The sequence below is a fragment of the Chrysoperla carnea genome, chromosome X (genome assembly GCF_905475395.1).
Source record: "Chrysoperla carnea chromosome X, inChrCarn1.1, whole genome shotgun sequence".
Lineage (NCBI taxonomy): Eukaryota > Metazoa > Arthropoda > Insecta > Neuroptera > Chrysopidae > Chrysoperla > Chrysoperla carnea.
The window spans coordinates 22,978,079-22,993,717 of record NC_058342.1 but is presented as its reverse complement, the minus strand read 5'-3'; the positions used below and the strand labels follow the sequence as shown (position 1 = coordinate 22,993,717).

Below are 15,639 nucleotides of genomic sequence, written 5' to 3'. Positions count from 1 at the left end.
ACGCCATATTGTGAAATTGTAAATGTGTTCCTATGTGGCACACTAGAGATCAAAAGGGACGACCGATTATGATGGCTCTGACGTCAATCGATTTATATTAATCTAACGAATGTTACTGAAGATATGGCAGTAATGAAAATTCAATATGGCGACCACCAGACGCCATATTTTGAAAATGTAAGTGTGTTCCTATGTGACACACTAGAGACCAAACGCGTCGGCCGATTTTGATGATTCTGACGTCTATCGATTTTTCTTAACCTTGCGAGTGCTACTGAAGATATGGCAATTATGAAAATTTAATATAGCTACCACCAGGCGCCATATTGTGAAAAAAAAATGAGTTTTGGCGAACTATGCCAAGTGGGGTATCGTTGAATAGGTATTTGAAAATCCTAACCAAAAAGGGTAAAATAAAAAAAGTTATTTAAAAAATCAAAAATCCCGACTGAGTAAATATAAACTGAAAGAAAAAAAAAACAAGTACAGCAGTTTACATAGCGGGATCCATTATTGTGAAAATTCGATGAAACCATTATTGTGAAAATCCGGTGTAGATTTTAATGGGTCCCGTCCCGCTATGTCGCTATGTAAACTGCTGGACTTGTTTTTTTTTCTTTCCAGTTTATTCAGTCGGGTTTTTTGATTTTTTAAATAAAATTTTTGAGCCGATAACTAACTTAAACAAATTTGACTGTTATTAAATTTATACTTTCCATTAATTCTTGGTAGTATCTTGGGGTTAGTAAATCTGACCCCTAAAATTATGACCTAAGATCCTATAGATATGCTTAAAAAGGCATATTTCTTAAATTTTGACTTAAAAAAATAGAATTAGCAATTAATTGATCCAAATTATTATATTTCCCAAAAAGTTCAATTTTTGGAAAACACTATTCCAAAATAAGTGATACAAAAAACATTTTGCTAACACAAAAAACGCGCGGAGAAATTCTACTAAAAAAAAAATAATTAAACCAAGTACAATAAAATAATTTTATAAAAAAAAAATTATCTCAGGCCCCTTTAAGAAAAGTTAAATGTTTAGCTAATATTAAATTTGTGGTCTTGCTCAATTATGACAAAAGTATTAATTTTTCTGCGATAACACAATCGATTTTTTCCTCTTTTATAGTTTTTTAAAATAGTGAGAAATAAGGTCTGTTTAACTAATAGAGAACCTTTAATGAGAGTTAAAACAAACGTATCATTTCTTAGGCAAATACATGAACCTTACCTAAGTAGGGGCAACGGACAAAGTCGATGATTTCAGGAGTCTTTGGAGGAATAACAATTTTCCGAATAATCCATCGCTTTTGTTTATGATCCATGTAATCTTATAAAATCGAACGGTGCGGTCTATGATTATTCAGTTCTGGTAAGAATAGAGGATTCAAGATGCCAATATCTGATTGGGAACTTTCATGGCAAAGTATACGTAGTGATCCATAAAAATAGGATAAATATGGCGCAGAACAACATTTTTTTTTCGCCAGATTATCTCAATGGGAGAAATGAATTGGAAGGCCTGTACATGTGTTATAACTCTTTTTAGAGGATCTTTAACTCGATTTTAAGAGTGATATAACGGATTTGTTACAATTAAATTAAAAAAAAATTATGATGCCAAAATTATTCCAAGCAATTCACTTTTATAAAAAGAAATGAAAATTCACACAAAATTTTGAACTAATCAATTGCATTTTAGAGGTATTCTTCGATAGTAAATAGCTAATAATGAATTCGTATTCAAGTATTTATACAATTTTAAGCTACAATTTTTGTATTTTGTAAAACACTTTCTTATAAAAAACAAAACTTTTTCCTACGTATCAAAAAACAAAAAAAAAAAAAAACAAAAAAAACAAGTATTCTATACCAAAATCTTATTTAAAAAAAAAATTGTATTTATTACGTTTGTAATTTCCCATTTTTTTAATTTTTAAATAAATTTATTGTCAAAATACAACTTTTGTTTGATTTTCTTTATTTTCACATCAATGTGCAACTAATATTTGAATATATCAATTATATTCCATAAAAATGCGTGAATTTTAACTTTGGAATCGTTTCAAGGAGTCTAAATGGCTGAGCGGTCTAAGGCGTTAGTCTTCGACCGTTTGAGTACTTAGACTTAGGTTGCGGGTTCGAATCCAGACAGCGGCAGTGTGAACAATTATAATTAATTCCACTTACATCATAAATGTAATTGCAAAAATTAATGTAAATTAATAAATAAAGATTAACAAATAATGATGTGGATGGCCTCTGTGATAAGGCGAATGTCGTAAAAACGGAGGTTAAACTCCATTATTATTTATTTATTTATTAATCGTTTCAAGGTAAGTTTAGCCAATAAATTATAGTCGAAAATTAAAGGAACTAATGACGAAGTACAGTTTACTGAATTAAGTTGGCCTGAATTGAAAAACATCGCGTAGTCAATTACCTGTCGCGACATGACGAATTTTTAAAACTTTCTAAATTATGACTAAGAATTCAATTTGAAAACTCGCCCTTTTTGTAACCCGACTGAGCAATGCAAAGCAGTGATAATGTCTTTATCAGTCTATGTCTCTTCCTATGTGGCACACTAGAAGCCAAATGCGTCCGTCGATTTTGACAAACTAAATGGCAATAATGAAAATTTTATATAGCGACCACCAGATGCCTTATTGTGAAAAGAAAAAAATGAATTTTGGCGAACTATGTCAAGTGTTAAAATATTTTTTTTCGAAAAACGTTAACTTTCGGAGGAAATGCGAGTTAAAAAGTCAATATTGCATTTAATAAAAAGAAAAGACGAAAAAACTATGGAAAAATGCTTAAATCAAAAGTTGTCAAGGGAAATGGAGGACATTTGCCTGTGTTCATGACTTTAACCTACAATTATCGACCTACAAGTTGCTCATTTACGAGCTTAGTCTAAATTTTTACGTCCTGACCACGCTATAAAAATTTAAACTTGATATCTCTTTTCATCTTTGAGTTATCGTGTCCACAGACGGACAAAAAAACAACCGGAATCCCTTATCAATATTTTCAAGCATTGCAAACTTGGGACTAAACTTAGTATACCTTGATTTATATTAAATTTATACAGGGTATAAATATGTAAAAATATATCAAGAAAATTTTCGTATTCCGGTGATAAAAGATCTACACGGAAAGTGTCAATGATTTCAATTGTAAAAATCTTGTTTGATTACCAGTTTATAAAAATTTGCATTTTCATTTTATTAATATAAATAAATGTTTCTTATTCCGGTGATAAAAGATCCACTCGGAAAGTGTGAATTATTTCAAAAATAAATAAAAATAAGATTACTTAATCCAACCATAAAAAAAATTTGGAAGGCTATAGTAGATGTGTAATCGCCTCTTAATTGTTTTTGAGGCTCCTGAAATAGTGGCTTAAAGATTGAGTGTCTATGGAACAGAAAATCATGGTAATATACACAGAAAGACTTAGGAAATTATTTCGTAAGAAAAAATTATATTTATTTAAAATTTATTCACAAGAAATTTTCCTAAAAAAATTATTGGCGTACGAAAAATGGTAAAACATCAATTGGAGCTGGATAATCCTTAAGAGTACGTCCTCCTTCATAAACACTTCCATTGTTTCCATCCTTCCACTTTCCACTTGGTAAATAAACATCTCGCTTCACTGCACCTTCAACAACAACTGGAGCTGCTAAAATTTTATCACCTAACAAAAATTCTAGAAAAGAATTGAGCAATTAAAATAACATTCTTTTTAAAATTTTAAGTACCATCAACTTACGATCACTTATTCGGTATGTCTGAGGGTCTTCTGGGGCTACCCACCATACAGGTGCGTTTAGTGGGATACCTTCTTTAATAGCTGTCTTTGCTTCTTCAATAATCACTGGTGTGTATTCAGCGTGTAATTTCACGAATTTCTGGGAAATTCCCAATACCTAGAAAATGGAGAAATTAATCGGCGATGTCTTTTGGAACTGTCATAAGCAGGATTTAACACCTTGGAGGGATAAAAACTAACTCCAACAATTACCATATTTTAGTTTCAGTTTCAAGGTGAAAAAAACTTACATCAATCTTTTCTTCTTTAAAATCCCAAGGGACCAACGAAAATTGGACACTTGGCATAAAAGTATTAGCTTGTAGCCATCGAATAAACAATTCACCAGTAATTGTATCACCTTTATACAAGTTTCCACCAACCATATCAGGTAACACTAATGGATATCCAGCTAAATTCATTTGTAACAACGTCGTAATCAAAGTGCGTAAACCGTTTTCGAAGCCCCAACGAGTATCTTTATCCACAATACGTACAAATATTGGCAACTCTTGTGATTTGTAACCGGATCGTACTTCTATTAAATCCCCAAATTGAGCGCATGTTTTTACATATTCAGTGGTGAACGCATTTGGTACTTTAAGCAAAGTATCATTTTTTCCTCCAAATAGAACTGGAATCTAAAAATAAATGTGCATAAAAATTTTAAATGGTGTTTTAACTCCAGAAATTTTGAACTTAGAATGGAAATTATATGATTTCAAATTGTTGCAATGCTGGAGAAACACCATCGGAAGCTAAGACAGATATACAAAGGATGGCACCAGGAGTGCTAATTTTATCTCCCGATTTCTCGGAACTTTGAGGTGGTAACCCTAAGGGGAGCACAAGCCAACCAACCAATTTTGTATTAAATGTATTTTCAACGCGATGCAGAACTTACTTGAGGAGTCCAGCTGGATTCACCAGCATCAAATTTATAACTATCCAAACCGGTTTCATTTTTCAACTTCCATAAACGTTCTGCCCACCAATTTCTTGCCTCTTCATTTGTAAAATCAACAATGGATGCTTCTCTTTTACCACTATTCCACCATTGTGTTTCAACTTCTCCTTGTTCATTTTTCACTAAATATCCTTTCTTTTTTGCGTCCGAAAAATATGGCTCACAATTTGTGTTGATAAATGGATGGACCCAAAGTGTTACACGAAAACCTTGATCATGTAATTTTTTCACAACAGCTTTTGGATCATTGAATTTCGATTTACGGAATTCTAATGCACCGTAGCATATTTCCCAGTCGTCGTCCAATTCGAATTGTCCTGTGAAGTTGTTTGCAAGAATCTCTTTGGCAAATGTATCAACGACTGTGGTGTTCACGTCACGTTTGAATTTCGCCCAAGTGGACCAAATTGGTTCTTCAAACATTTTTGCATTTGGTATTCCAGTTGGTTTACCGAAGAATGTTTTCACAGCATGTTTGTGAGCCTCTTTTAAGTTTTCTTTCACAACAATGTCATAGATGAGTGTTAAATTTTTCCGTTGAATGTAAGGTCCATCGATTTTAGCTGTGAAACACACTTGATCGTTTTCATCGTGATTTCGATGTTGTGTTACAAATAACGGTGTTTCGGGATCGATGTAAATATAAGTACCAGTTTCGGATAGCCAATATGGCTCGATAACAGCGCAATTTCCATCTTCCTTTGTAACATAAGCAAAATTGTCAAGTTTGATCTCATCAAGTGGCCAATATTGTTCTTTTTGTTCCGGACCACCAAACCAACTGTGATTTTTCAAGTAAACACAGTCTGATAATGTTAAATTAGTTGGATCTGATAGAACTGTCCATTCAATACGAGTGTGATCCTTGTCTATTTCTGTGATGTTAATAAATATTTTATCGAAATCCCAACAATTATCTCCACATTTTTTTACGTCGTCAAAGTTAACACCTCCAGCAATATCAATTTTAAATACTTCTACATCGCCTGTGGGAATTATAAAGGGTCACTTTAGTTTTGCAGTTAATCAATCAAAAAATAACTCAGACAAAAGTTACAGAGTTTGTTGGGAAGGGGGGGCATCATTTTCTAACATCAGATTGGACCTAGTTATCTGGATTGCAATTTTAACATTTTTTCGAAAATCGTTAAATTTCGAAGGAAATTGACTCTATCTACATAAAAATGCTTTAGCCAATAGTTGTGAAGGTCAATAGAGGACATTTGCCTGTGTCCGAGACTTTGACCTAAAATTCTAGTTTCAAGGTCATTTGACCTTTATCTTGAAAATTTACCCGGGCTTAAAAGTTATTAACACAGGCGAATAACCTTTACTATCCTTGATAACTATTCTCTAAAAAATTTTTCTTCAGCTAGCATATTTTTTTTTTTATTTAATAAAAAAGAAGAACTAGGCCTAATCTGATGCTAGAGCATGATGTCCCCAATCAAGTTATTTTTTGATTGGTTAATTACAAAAAGCGGTATTAGCCACAATAATATTATTAATATAAATAGTATTTTTTGTTTGTTTAATTCCCACCAATTAGTTTTGGAGAAATCTATGAATTTAAATGAAAACATATGATCTATCTACTGTTTTACCATAAAATCAATGTTAAATATGTCTAGGTACTTTTGAAACCATTTATTTATTTAAATAATCGAGTATCCTACCTAAAATTTTCTGAATTAATTTACACTTAGTCAAACTTCATATAAAAAAAAGCCTTTTAGCCAAAATAGACCTGGCGCTCGTGCATCCTTAAAATATGAAAATATGCCTAGCTTAATATTATCAGTGAATTATTACAGAGAATATTTAAAAAGTTGTATCTTGATAATTTATGTATTATGAAAATAAAAAATTAAATTTTACTTACCTCGCCAAATTGAATAATCGATTGATTTACTTTTTGGAGTTCGTTTAACTTCAGTTTTATAGGTAATAGAAGATTCAGCTGGATGTGAATTTAACTCTCCAAAAACATTGAAAACTGCAGCAAAAATAGATTAATAAATTATAATTTGCAAGTGAAAACAAACAATTGAGTGAGTTAATTGTTGAAATACCATGTATTGACAGTGTTGATGACCCTATCACATACATAACTGATATTCTCATATAATACATACTATACAATTTGCGTCTAATTGGCGCCCTCAAGGGTAAACATGATTACGAAAAAAGGTTTCAAACAAAAGTTGTTTATTTTTTTCATAAGGAACATTTTTTACATTTAAAATTTTATCCAACACATTTAAACTATGTGTTCTATCTCTAACGGTTTACAAGATGGGTCCTACGGACAAAAGACCCAATTGACGTAAATTGCTCATTTACGAACTCGACCTCACTTTTTACGTCCTGAGTACGCTGTAAAAATTTCAATTTTTTATCTTTTTTCGTTTTTGAGTTATCGTGTTGACAGATAGACGGACAGAAAACCGAAAATGGACTAATTACGTGATTTTATAAAAACCAAAACCAAAATTTTGTTTTAAGCGTTACAAACTTGGGACTAAACTTAGTATACCTTGTTTATAAATATGTTTTAATTGTACTTACAAATAACACAGATAGAAAATTTGAGCAACATTTTTCTAAGAAAATGTTTTAATACTTGAAAGAAGTTTAAAATAATATGTGAATGCACATCTGGGAAAACAAATTTATATAATTTTGGATTATTTTTTATTATAATATTATTGGTTTATTTGTTATAATAACAACATTTCCATTATTTAATCAGGTGCGCTTAGAAGGCTTAGATATTTATATATCCTTTTTTTTTTCATTATGAATCATTTCCTAAATTTGTTAGAAAAAATTTCACATTGGCGTCTGGTCACAATATTCAATATAAATATGTGAAATTGGTTCAACTATATAAATACTACATGTGAACTTTATGGATGCTTAGGGATGTCAGAGTTCAAAAAGGTAAAACTTTTTGTTCTTAATTACTTCTTACGCAGGATACGAGTTTCGTAGGAAGTAAAATCAGGATGAGTAGACGCAGTGTTTCTGAAGGTATTTTTAGGTCGCTGATTACGAATATGCACTTAAATTTTACTTAAAGTTGAGCAAAAAAAAATTATCAATTCAATTGTTTAATTCCCTGTTACTCGGAAACTATCAACTATAGAATTGTAGCCATAGGCGTCACCAAGGGCAGGTAGGAGCAGCTGCGTAGGAAAAAAGGAATAGAGCAAAATAAATTTTTAGGTAGTAACACATGGGTATGGAGGTTAGCGGGCCATGCTCGAGCATCAGGCCTCGAAGCAACACCTAGCCAAAAAGACCCTTGTACTCTATCCCCGCTACGCTTTTCAGTGGCTACTATAACCAACTGATGTACTGAAACCCAGGATCTACCTAGCGCTGAGTTTCCTAATTTCTTCTGGTTCGACTATGGCCGGATCAAACCATTTCCTTCGCTGCTGTATGAGCGTCGGGCAGTAACAGAGAAAGTGGATCGATGTTTCTTCTGAATTTTCTCCGCATCTGTCACAAGCGGGAGATTGTCTTTTTCCAATCTGATGTTGGAACTTGTTCAGGTTATCATGCCCTGTGGGTAACTCTACGAAGACTCTAATATCAGCTCTGTTTAGTTTCAACAGGCTTTTGGCGATTCGCCCTCCCTCGTAGCGTGTTTTTTTTCTAAGCGATTCATTTTTAGACCGTGAGTAAATTTTTTGTCAAACCTAGACAAAATAAGCTTGCAAAAGAAGATAAGGGTAGGTCAGAAAAATACTTGCAAGAGTAATAATATATAAGATAATGCAATCACTAATATTCAACACTTTCTAAACAGGGTATTTGAACAATTAACTCTGTCAATTGTTTATTTTCACTTGTTTTACTATGATTTCCAACGGTTTGTGTGGCGGTACTGTCGTGTTGGATGGTTTGTATGATCGATAAATTGTACTTTAACAATCTTTTACTATTCGAAAATCAGGAAAACTAACACCAGTACTTTAATTATTTCTTTTGTGAAAGTACACACAAATATTAATTTAGACTTGTTTTAATATATATATTTATATTTAAAATAAATAATATAATTTTATTTGACGAAATATTACAATATAGTTGAACATGACTTTACGATACAAAGTTCTGGTTTTACAAAATAATTAGCAAGGTATTTATACAAAAACTTTATGTGTCCACAACCAAAAAGTGACGTATTGTTTTTATAAATTAAATTGAAAATGCTGATTTGAAAATAAGCATTTTTTTTTTATATATTAAATGCACGCATACATTATTTATTGATAGGATATTGCGAAATATTTTATTGAAATTATGAATTAATATTCGATCGGGTCATTGTATTCTAAATTATAAATGACAGAAATTTTATATTATAAATTTAAGGGATAATAATTCTAAGGGAATGGTTGATGACCTAACATTTTAAGAGCACAACAGTACCTCAAGTTAAATATTTGTGCGAAATAGCATAAACAACTTACATTTGTAGATATTCAAAAAATATAAATATATGATACAGTTTATTAATTGTTATTTAACAATTATAATTTTTTTTACATAAATTAATTGGTGTTACAATTATTTAAATAATTATTATAGCAAAAAAATTAAATTGATTATTATTTTGAGTGAAGTTAAAGTTATGGCAGCTGCCAATTATTTATAGTGAAATCAGGCCCGTGCGCACGAATTATCCAAGGGAGGCGTTCAAACTTTTGTTCGCCATGTTAGGTCATCAAGTCAATAAAAACAAGAAATCCTTTTTTCGAGTAAGAGGACATTTAATTAGGTCAAACTGTGATGTTCAGTCACTGTTTTTCAATGAGTTAATTCTGCGAGATACATCAAAAATTTTTCCCAAAACTCTGTATGCATCGACCTCTACACCGTAATGTATATTGAACGAAGGCCAAACCGTTTAGCCGATATTGTCGATCTAAGAAATGTTTTGAAACGACGCAAGGTTGAAAAACTGCCAAAACGCGAAGCATTTAGTAGACATTTGGATGTCACGGAAATCATCATGTAAAATTGAATATTCTAGTTCAATAAGTCGAACAAGAGTTTCCATTAAAATTTTCCATTTTATATAGGGAGACAAGCTTAATTTGATTAAGTATTGCAAAGATTCAAAATTCGATCTATAATCTTCAACTGAATCAGTCTCCTTGGGTTCCGCATATTCATCGCAGGAAAATCGCTAATGGTTTGGAAAATTTTCCTGAACTTTTCTACATTGTTTCTACTTCTTTCAATCAAAACATGCTTCAGGTAGTTCGATAATCTTACCAAGATCCAGGTTATCTGTTTATCGTACTCGACTCAAAGACAAAGTCAAAGAATGTACCGAGCTCAAAAAATGCATGGATATCTGATTCGTCGGTGGAAATGCGTCTCATAAATGGGTGCATTTACAGGACTATATTGTTAGTTCAAATTTTATGTGAAATCATTCTCAATAGGAGGGGTTTTGACCCCCAAAACCCCTCCCTTGCGCACGGGCCTGAGTGAAATGAAAATGAATGTTAAAGGTGTTATTTGTTTGTAGGAAGTTAAAGTACACATAAAAACTAATACAATTTGTTCGTATTCAATGGTGCATGTTACCATAAATTTTTACATAAGTTATTATTAGGTATTCGATATAACACCACGACTGCATTAAATAAATATTTACTTTTTTTATTTAATTGATTGAATCGGATCCATCCATCAATTGCCAAATTATTGTAATATGTAGCGAATTGTCTGAATAATATGTAACAATATTAACAACTAGCTGCAAACACCCGCTTCGCTGCGGTTTTTTCTAATTGTACAATTATTAATCTAATATATATATATACAAAATGCTAATGTTAGTACGTGAAGACAGGTTTTTCTCTATGACCGTCAGCTCCAATCAACTTCCCGTTGGGGCGGTAAATATCCCTTGATCTCCAGGTAAAAGTAAGGGAGTTTGGTTGCGGTGGGTGGTTGTGGGTGGCAAAAATGTGAAAAAGTATATATCAGTCCTTTTCTTACTCATGTGAACTTTCGGAAATTTCTGGAATGATCTAGAGAGTTCCAAAATGTGTGTAACGGTAAAAATCGATTCGAAATTTTCTAGAAAATTCTAGAAAGTTATAGAAATGATCTAGAAAGTTTGTTTAAACCGACAACTGTAATCCAGATCAACTTTAAACTGACCGCCGAGAGCTGTTAGCGCCATCTCTCGACGACCAGTAGAACTATCAAGCCAAAATCGGACACGAACTTTCAGGGCCTTCTTCCGAAATTTAAATCTTTTAATTTCAACCAAGTTTAATGTTTTTTCAATGATTTTATTGCTAGAAGTAAGTTATTTATATTAAAATATACTGTCTGGATATTAATTTTATTAAATTAAACGATTTTCTAACAAGAAAAAGGTAAGTTTTCGAATGTAAAAAAAATTTCAATGCGATGATTATTTCAGATGATACAGAATTTTAAATTTAGAAGTGACCATTTTGCTTAGAAAGCAACTATCTTGGTCCAAAAAGCTCGTAGGGGAATTTTTCATAGTTCATTATCAAGTAAAATAAATAAGCTTTCGAGTGATCTCAACAAATTTGTCGTAAAATCATTTTGGTATGCTTCTAAAATTCCAATAAAATTTAAGGATAACATTTCTCATTTTTTCAACCCTACGTGCAAGGGATGAGAAAATCTTTTAGCAAAAAATTAAAAAACTATAAAGTACAAGTTTTCAAATGAGTTATTGAGGGTCTAAATTCGATGAGTTTTCGCAGTGATACAATTGTTTGAAGTTAAACGCTGCTTGATATGTAAACATATCAAAATAGACCTTTTTCATTAATGCTTTTTGTTAATTTTTTATGTAAATATAGGTCGAGTAGAGCCTGTAACTCGAAAATTACGCATTTTTAACAATAAAAACACTATGAAAAAAATTGTAAAAAAATCACAATATTTGAGACAATTTAAAACGATTTTTTTTGGCGCCACCGCACACGTGATCTGTGATGTCAATTCGACAAGCAATGACAATAAGACAGTGTCAACAGTCGTATTAATATATCATTATTATCAACTTTAAATGACGTAACGACATTCGTTTGTGTGTTTCTGAATCGTTTTCGCCAATTTGAATTTTAATGATTTTCATCATGTGTTTTCTCGGTCATATGGCTCTAAGAAAATCGGGGGAAAAAGTTAGCCCATTTAACAAGACATTTACTTTCATTTAAAAAAAAATGTGAATAAGGTCTATTCATTTGACAATAGGGTATTATCGTTAGTCAAAAATAAATCATGAAATTTGAAAAAAGTTAAAATTTATGTAAAAATATACTTAAGTATTCTGATTTCGAGTCATAAAAACACATTTTCTCTTAAAATTTTAAAATTAAAAATCGTAATTTTTAAACTGTATATCACGTGGCCTAAAACGCGGGTAAGCCCTGCTGTGATGTCATATCGGTATGAGTCATAGACCATCAATTAGTTCAGTGTAGACAGCTGGGTATAATACATCCATAGATAATAAGTATTTATATTTATTATAAACAGATGTCTATGAATATATCTGTCAAATTTATTTGTGTTATTTCGTATAGTGATACCCATATTACGTCATCAAATTGGATGCCCGCGTTTTTGACAGTTTAAAAAAGGTTTAAAATTTAATTTAAGTTTTTGGCAAGAAAGCGTGAGTAGGTATTTTTCCGAAATAAATTTTTGGTGGCTTTTTATTACCAAAATCAACATTTTGAAGTACTTTTTCAAAAATAGTGGAATACCCTATTTTTACAAATTCAATGCATTATGTATTAAACAAATGGGTTAATTTAAAATAAACAAACCAAATAAATTTTCGGGGGATGTATCGTAATCAAAAAATTTAAGAATACTCCCTTTCACCTACAATATTATTACCCCTCCCGACACCTTACATGATAAACTTTATAAATTCGGTTTAGAAAGTGCCTATATAATGTAGACATTATTTGTTTATAACAAATTTATTTCCAATATTGTCGAACTAATATCATTTTTATTAAATTACCAGTGTTCAATCACTAAATCAAAACGTATACAAAAAAAAAAAGTTTTTAAAACAAAGTTGTATCAGTTTTTGTACATAAATTTTTTCAATTAAAAAAAACAAAGTGCGCATGAATTAATTTTATTTGGATTAACTGGATTCTATTATGAGAGTAATTATTTTATCTGTGATTTATGTTGTAATTTTCGGTGAGTAACTTTTTCAATAATCGAAAATTATCATTTGTAATATTTAAACAAGTAGATAACTTGTTAGACAAGTGTGTCATGTAAGTTGCCTAGATGTATTAAAATTGTAAACAAGTAAAATACATTGTTATCTAACCCAGTTCAATTTTAGATTGACAGATTTTCAATTTTCCAAATTATTATAAAAGAAAAAGCCTTATGGAAGCTAATAGGGCTTTTCATTTTAAAATCACGATTCACATTTGTTTCGTACTAAATGATTTATAGCCAATGTGATAAAATGAATAACAAATATCTTCTATCTTAGTCCTACTTATTGCTGTCAGTACGAAAAAATAAACTCTGCACTTGCGCTTATGACATGATGAAAAAGCCTATGAAAGGGTATATTTTCGTCCATTCTGTATTAAAGGTGGTTTTTTAAACCGTAAAAGATAAATGAAAAATTCGAAGAAAAGCAAATAACTTTAGTATGGTGCCAACACTGTAATATTTTTAACTTTCAGTATCTAAAGTATCTAAATTATATGTTCTTTTCGTAAATGTTTTCAATAAAATTTCATTTATTAAGAACGTTAAATTTTCAATAATTTTAAATTTTATACGTGACTCTTTAGTTTTTATCAATTGCACTAAAAATAGTATTTTAGTACATTTTTATATCTTTAAAGTGGTTTTGAAGTTTTTATCTTGTGTCCTGTAATATTAATTTCAACTCAAGATGCCGACAACTATTTTGCAATACAAAGTAGCGGTAGTGTCAGTCACGTTTTTTTCTGTAGCATCAGTCATGACTCACTTTTCTAATAAATTTCATTCTAATTTTTTACCTTTTTCCAATAATTAGTTTAATGTAATTTGGACCCAGATACAATTTAAGAACATAAACCCTGCATAGAGAAAGATATTCGAAGTTTAAAATCACTCTCGAATGTGACTTCCTTTTCCATGTAGTGTCAGTCACATTTACATTTTGTTAAATAAATCATATATTATAAAGTTTTATGAGCACATTTTTTACTACAGAGGGATAAATATCAAAATAACCATTTTTATCTTTAAACTTTTCTTTATCTTTTTATAAGTTAGATTTTTGTTCATATAAATTTTTAAGGTTTTAAACACTTGTCAAAAAAGATGAACAAAATCCACAAATTTATCTAAAGCAATCCCTCTTTAATTGTTCGAATAATTATGTTTTAAGGAAAGTAAAAAAAATTACTTTTCTTGCAATATTCGAGCATAAAAGGCGGAAAATGATTTCGAAGAAAAAATATATAGAAACTGAAAAATTCGTTAGACATAATTCTCAGTACTGTATAGTATTTTTTACACTTCGAGGTCGAATCGCTGTAATAAACCAATTTTCTCAGAATAAAATTTATCTTGCCACTGTCTCTTGGCGTGTTTTAAGCGTGTGTGGATGCAGAAACCATTGATTGTTGAGAATGCTCAAAGTAAGCACAACCTCCTCTGATTTTGGGGCCTCAATTGACTCTTTTGATGCTTTAAGTCTTTTGACCATTCCCATAACAAGATGTTCCGTAATTTACCGAATCAAGGAATGATTACGACAAGCCAAACCTGATTACAGGGACTTTGCAGGGCATGCGATAGATCAAACTTTGTATAACTACAGCTAGGCTATTTGACTGCGCTCGCCTGAAACTTTCTAGAGCCCTGTATTAAAGGATTGAAGGACTCTTGGTAGGACACTGTCGATTGAATTTCCAACTTGTAGGGCTCGATAGAATCCTACTGCCTCATCTGTTTAAAATAGTATCTCTTAGCAGGTTCACACGGGAAAAAATGATCCTTTTTTCATAGAAGTTCCTGTTTCTCACTTATAGAGGATTTAAAGCAGAGGTTTTCAAATATATTTCGTTTACCGTCCACTTCGAAAATAAATTATTTTTCAGCGCCCCATACATATAATTTTTACCCAATATTTTATGTTTTAGACCTCTAACACCCACAAGGCCTCGGATCGGCCATTTTGAGAAACACTGATGGAAAGAAGCAAAAAGAGTTATAGACTTTTCTGTTTTATTTAGATTTCACTCATTTAGGTTTGACTTTATTCCATTTGGGTAAAATGTAGATATCGCTTATAACAACTATCGGATATAACGACTATTATATTTTCAGCGTCTATTTATTGCGGCGCCTGGTAAAACTTGCACCATTTTGGGGCCGCCACTGCAATAGTACTAATTAAAAAAATTTATAAAAAATATGTATAAAAATATGAAAAATATTTCGAATCATTTCTAATTAATTAACCATAAATATTCACAATTTTTACACCTTTAAAATTATTTAATAAACAAATTTTTTTTTCTTTACTTATTATTATTATTACGTAACAATTAAATAAAAATTAGAGCATGTCTGTTGAAAAAGAAAGAAAAAAAAGAACATTGATATGCACTGGAATAAAAAAAATAAATAAAAATTGCATTTAATGATTTGAAACCAAACACAAATTGTAACAAAAATCTATTTGACAAAATTTACCGTGACTGATACAGCCAAGTTTAAAAAATATTGGTTTTGTAATTATTATTAAATCTTTTGTTGAATAATCTGTGGCAATCTTGATTAA

The 15,639-nt window shown here is 30.9% G+C and overlaps 1 protein-coding gene across 1 annotated transcript; it reads right to left on the bottom strand.

The window, feature by feature from the left end:
- Positions 1-3,479: 3,479 nt before the first annotated feature.
- On the bottom strand, positions 3,480-7,440 carry LOC123303102 (myogenesis-regulating glycosidase-like). Its single transcript, XM_044886201.1, has 6 exons — positions 7,362-7,440; positions 6,676-6,789; positions 4,731-5,779; positions 4,078-4,467; positions 3,788-3,944; positions 3,480-3,724 (listed from the first exon to the last, which is right to left on the bottom strand). The coding sequence occupies exons 1-6, from the start codon at positions 7,390-7,392 to the stop codon at positions 3,540-3,542; spliced, it is 1,926 nt and encodes a 641-aa protein (XP_044742136.1). The 5' UTR covers positions 7,393-7,440; the 3' UTR covers positions 3,480-3,539.
- Positions 7,441-15,639: the final 8,199 nt, after the last annotated feature.

What these genes read in the sequence shown, in the direction of transcription:
- LOC123303102 (XM_044886201.1), bottom strand. Translation starts at nt 7,392, where the DNA reads ATGTTGCTCAAATTTTCTATCTGTGTTATTT. An exon ending in ATTTTCTATCTGTGTTATTT is followed by an intron (nt 6,790 to 7,361) that starts GTAAGTACAATT and finishes TTTTTGCTGCAG; the next exon opens with TTTTCAATGTTTTTGGAGAG. An exon ending in GACATACCGAATAAGTGATC is followed by an intron (nt 3,725 to 3,787) that starts GTAAGTTGATGG and finishes ATTCTTTTCTAG; the next exon opens with AATTTTTGTTAGGTGATAAA.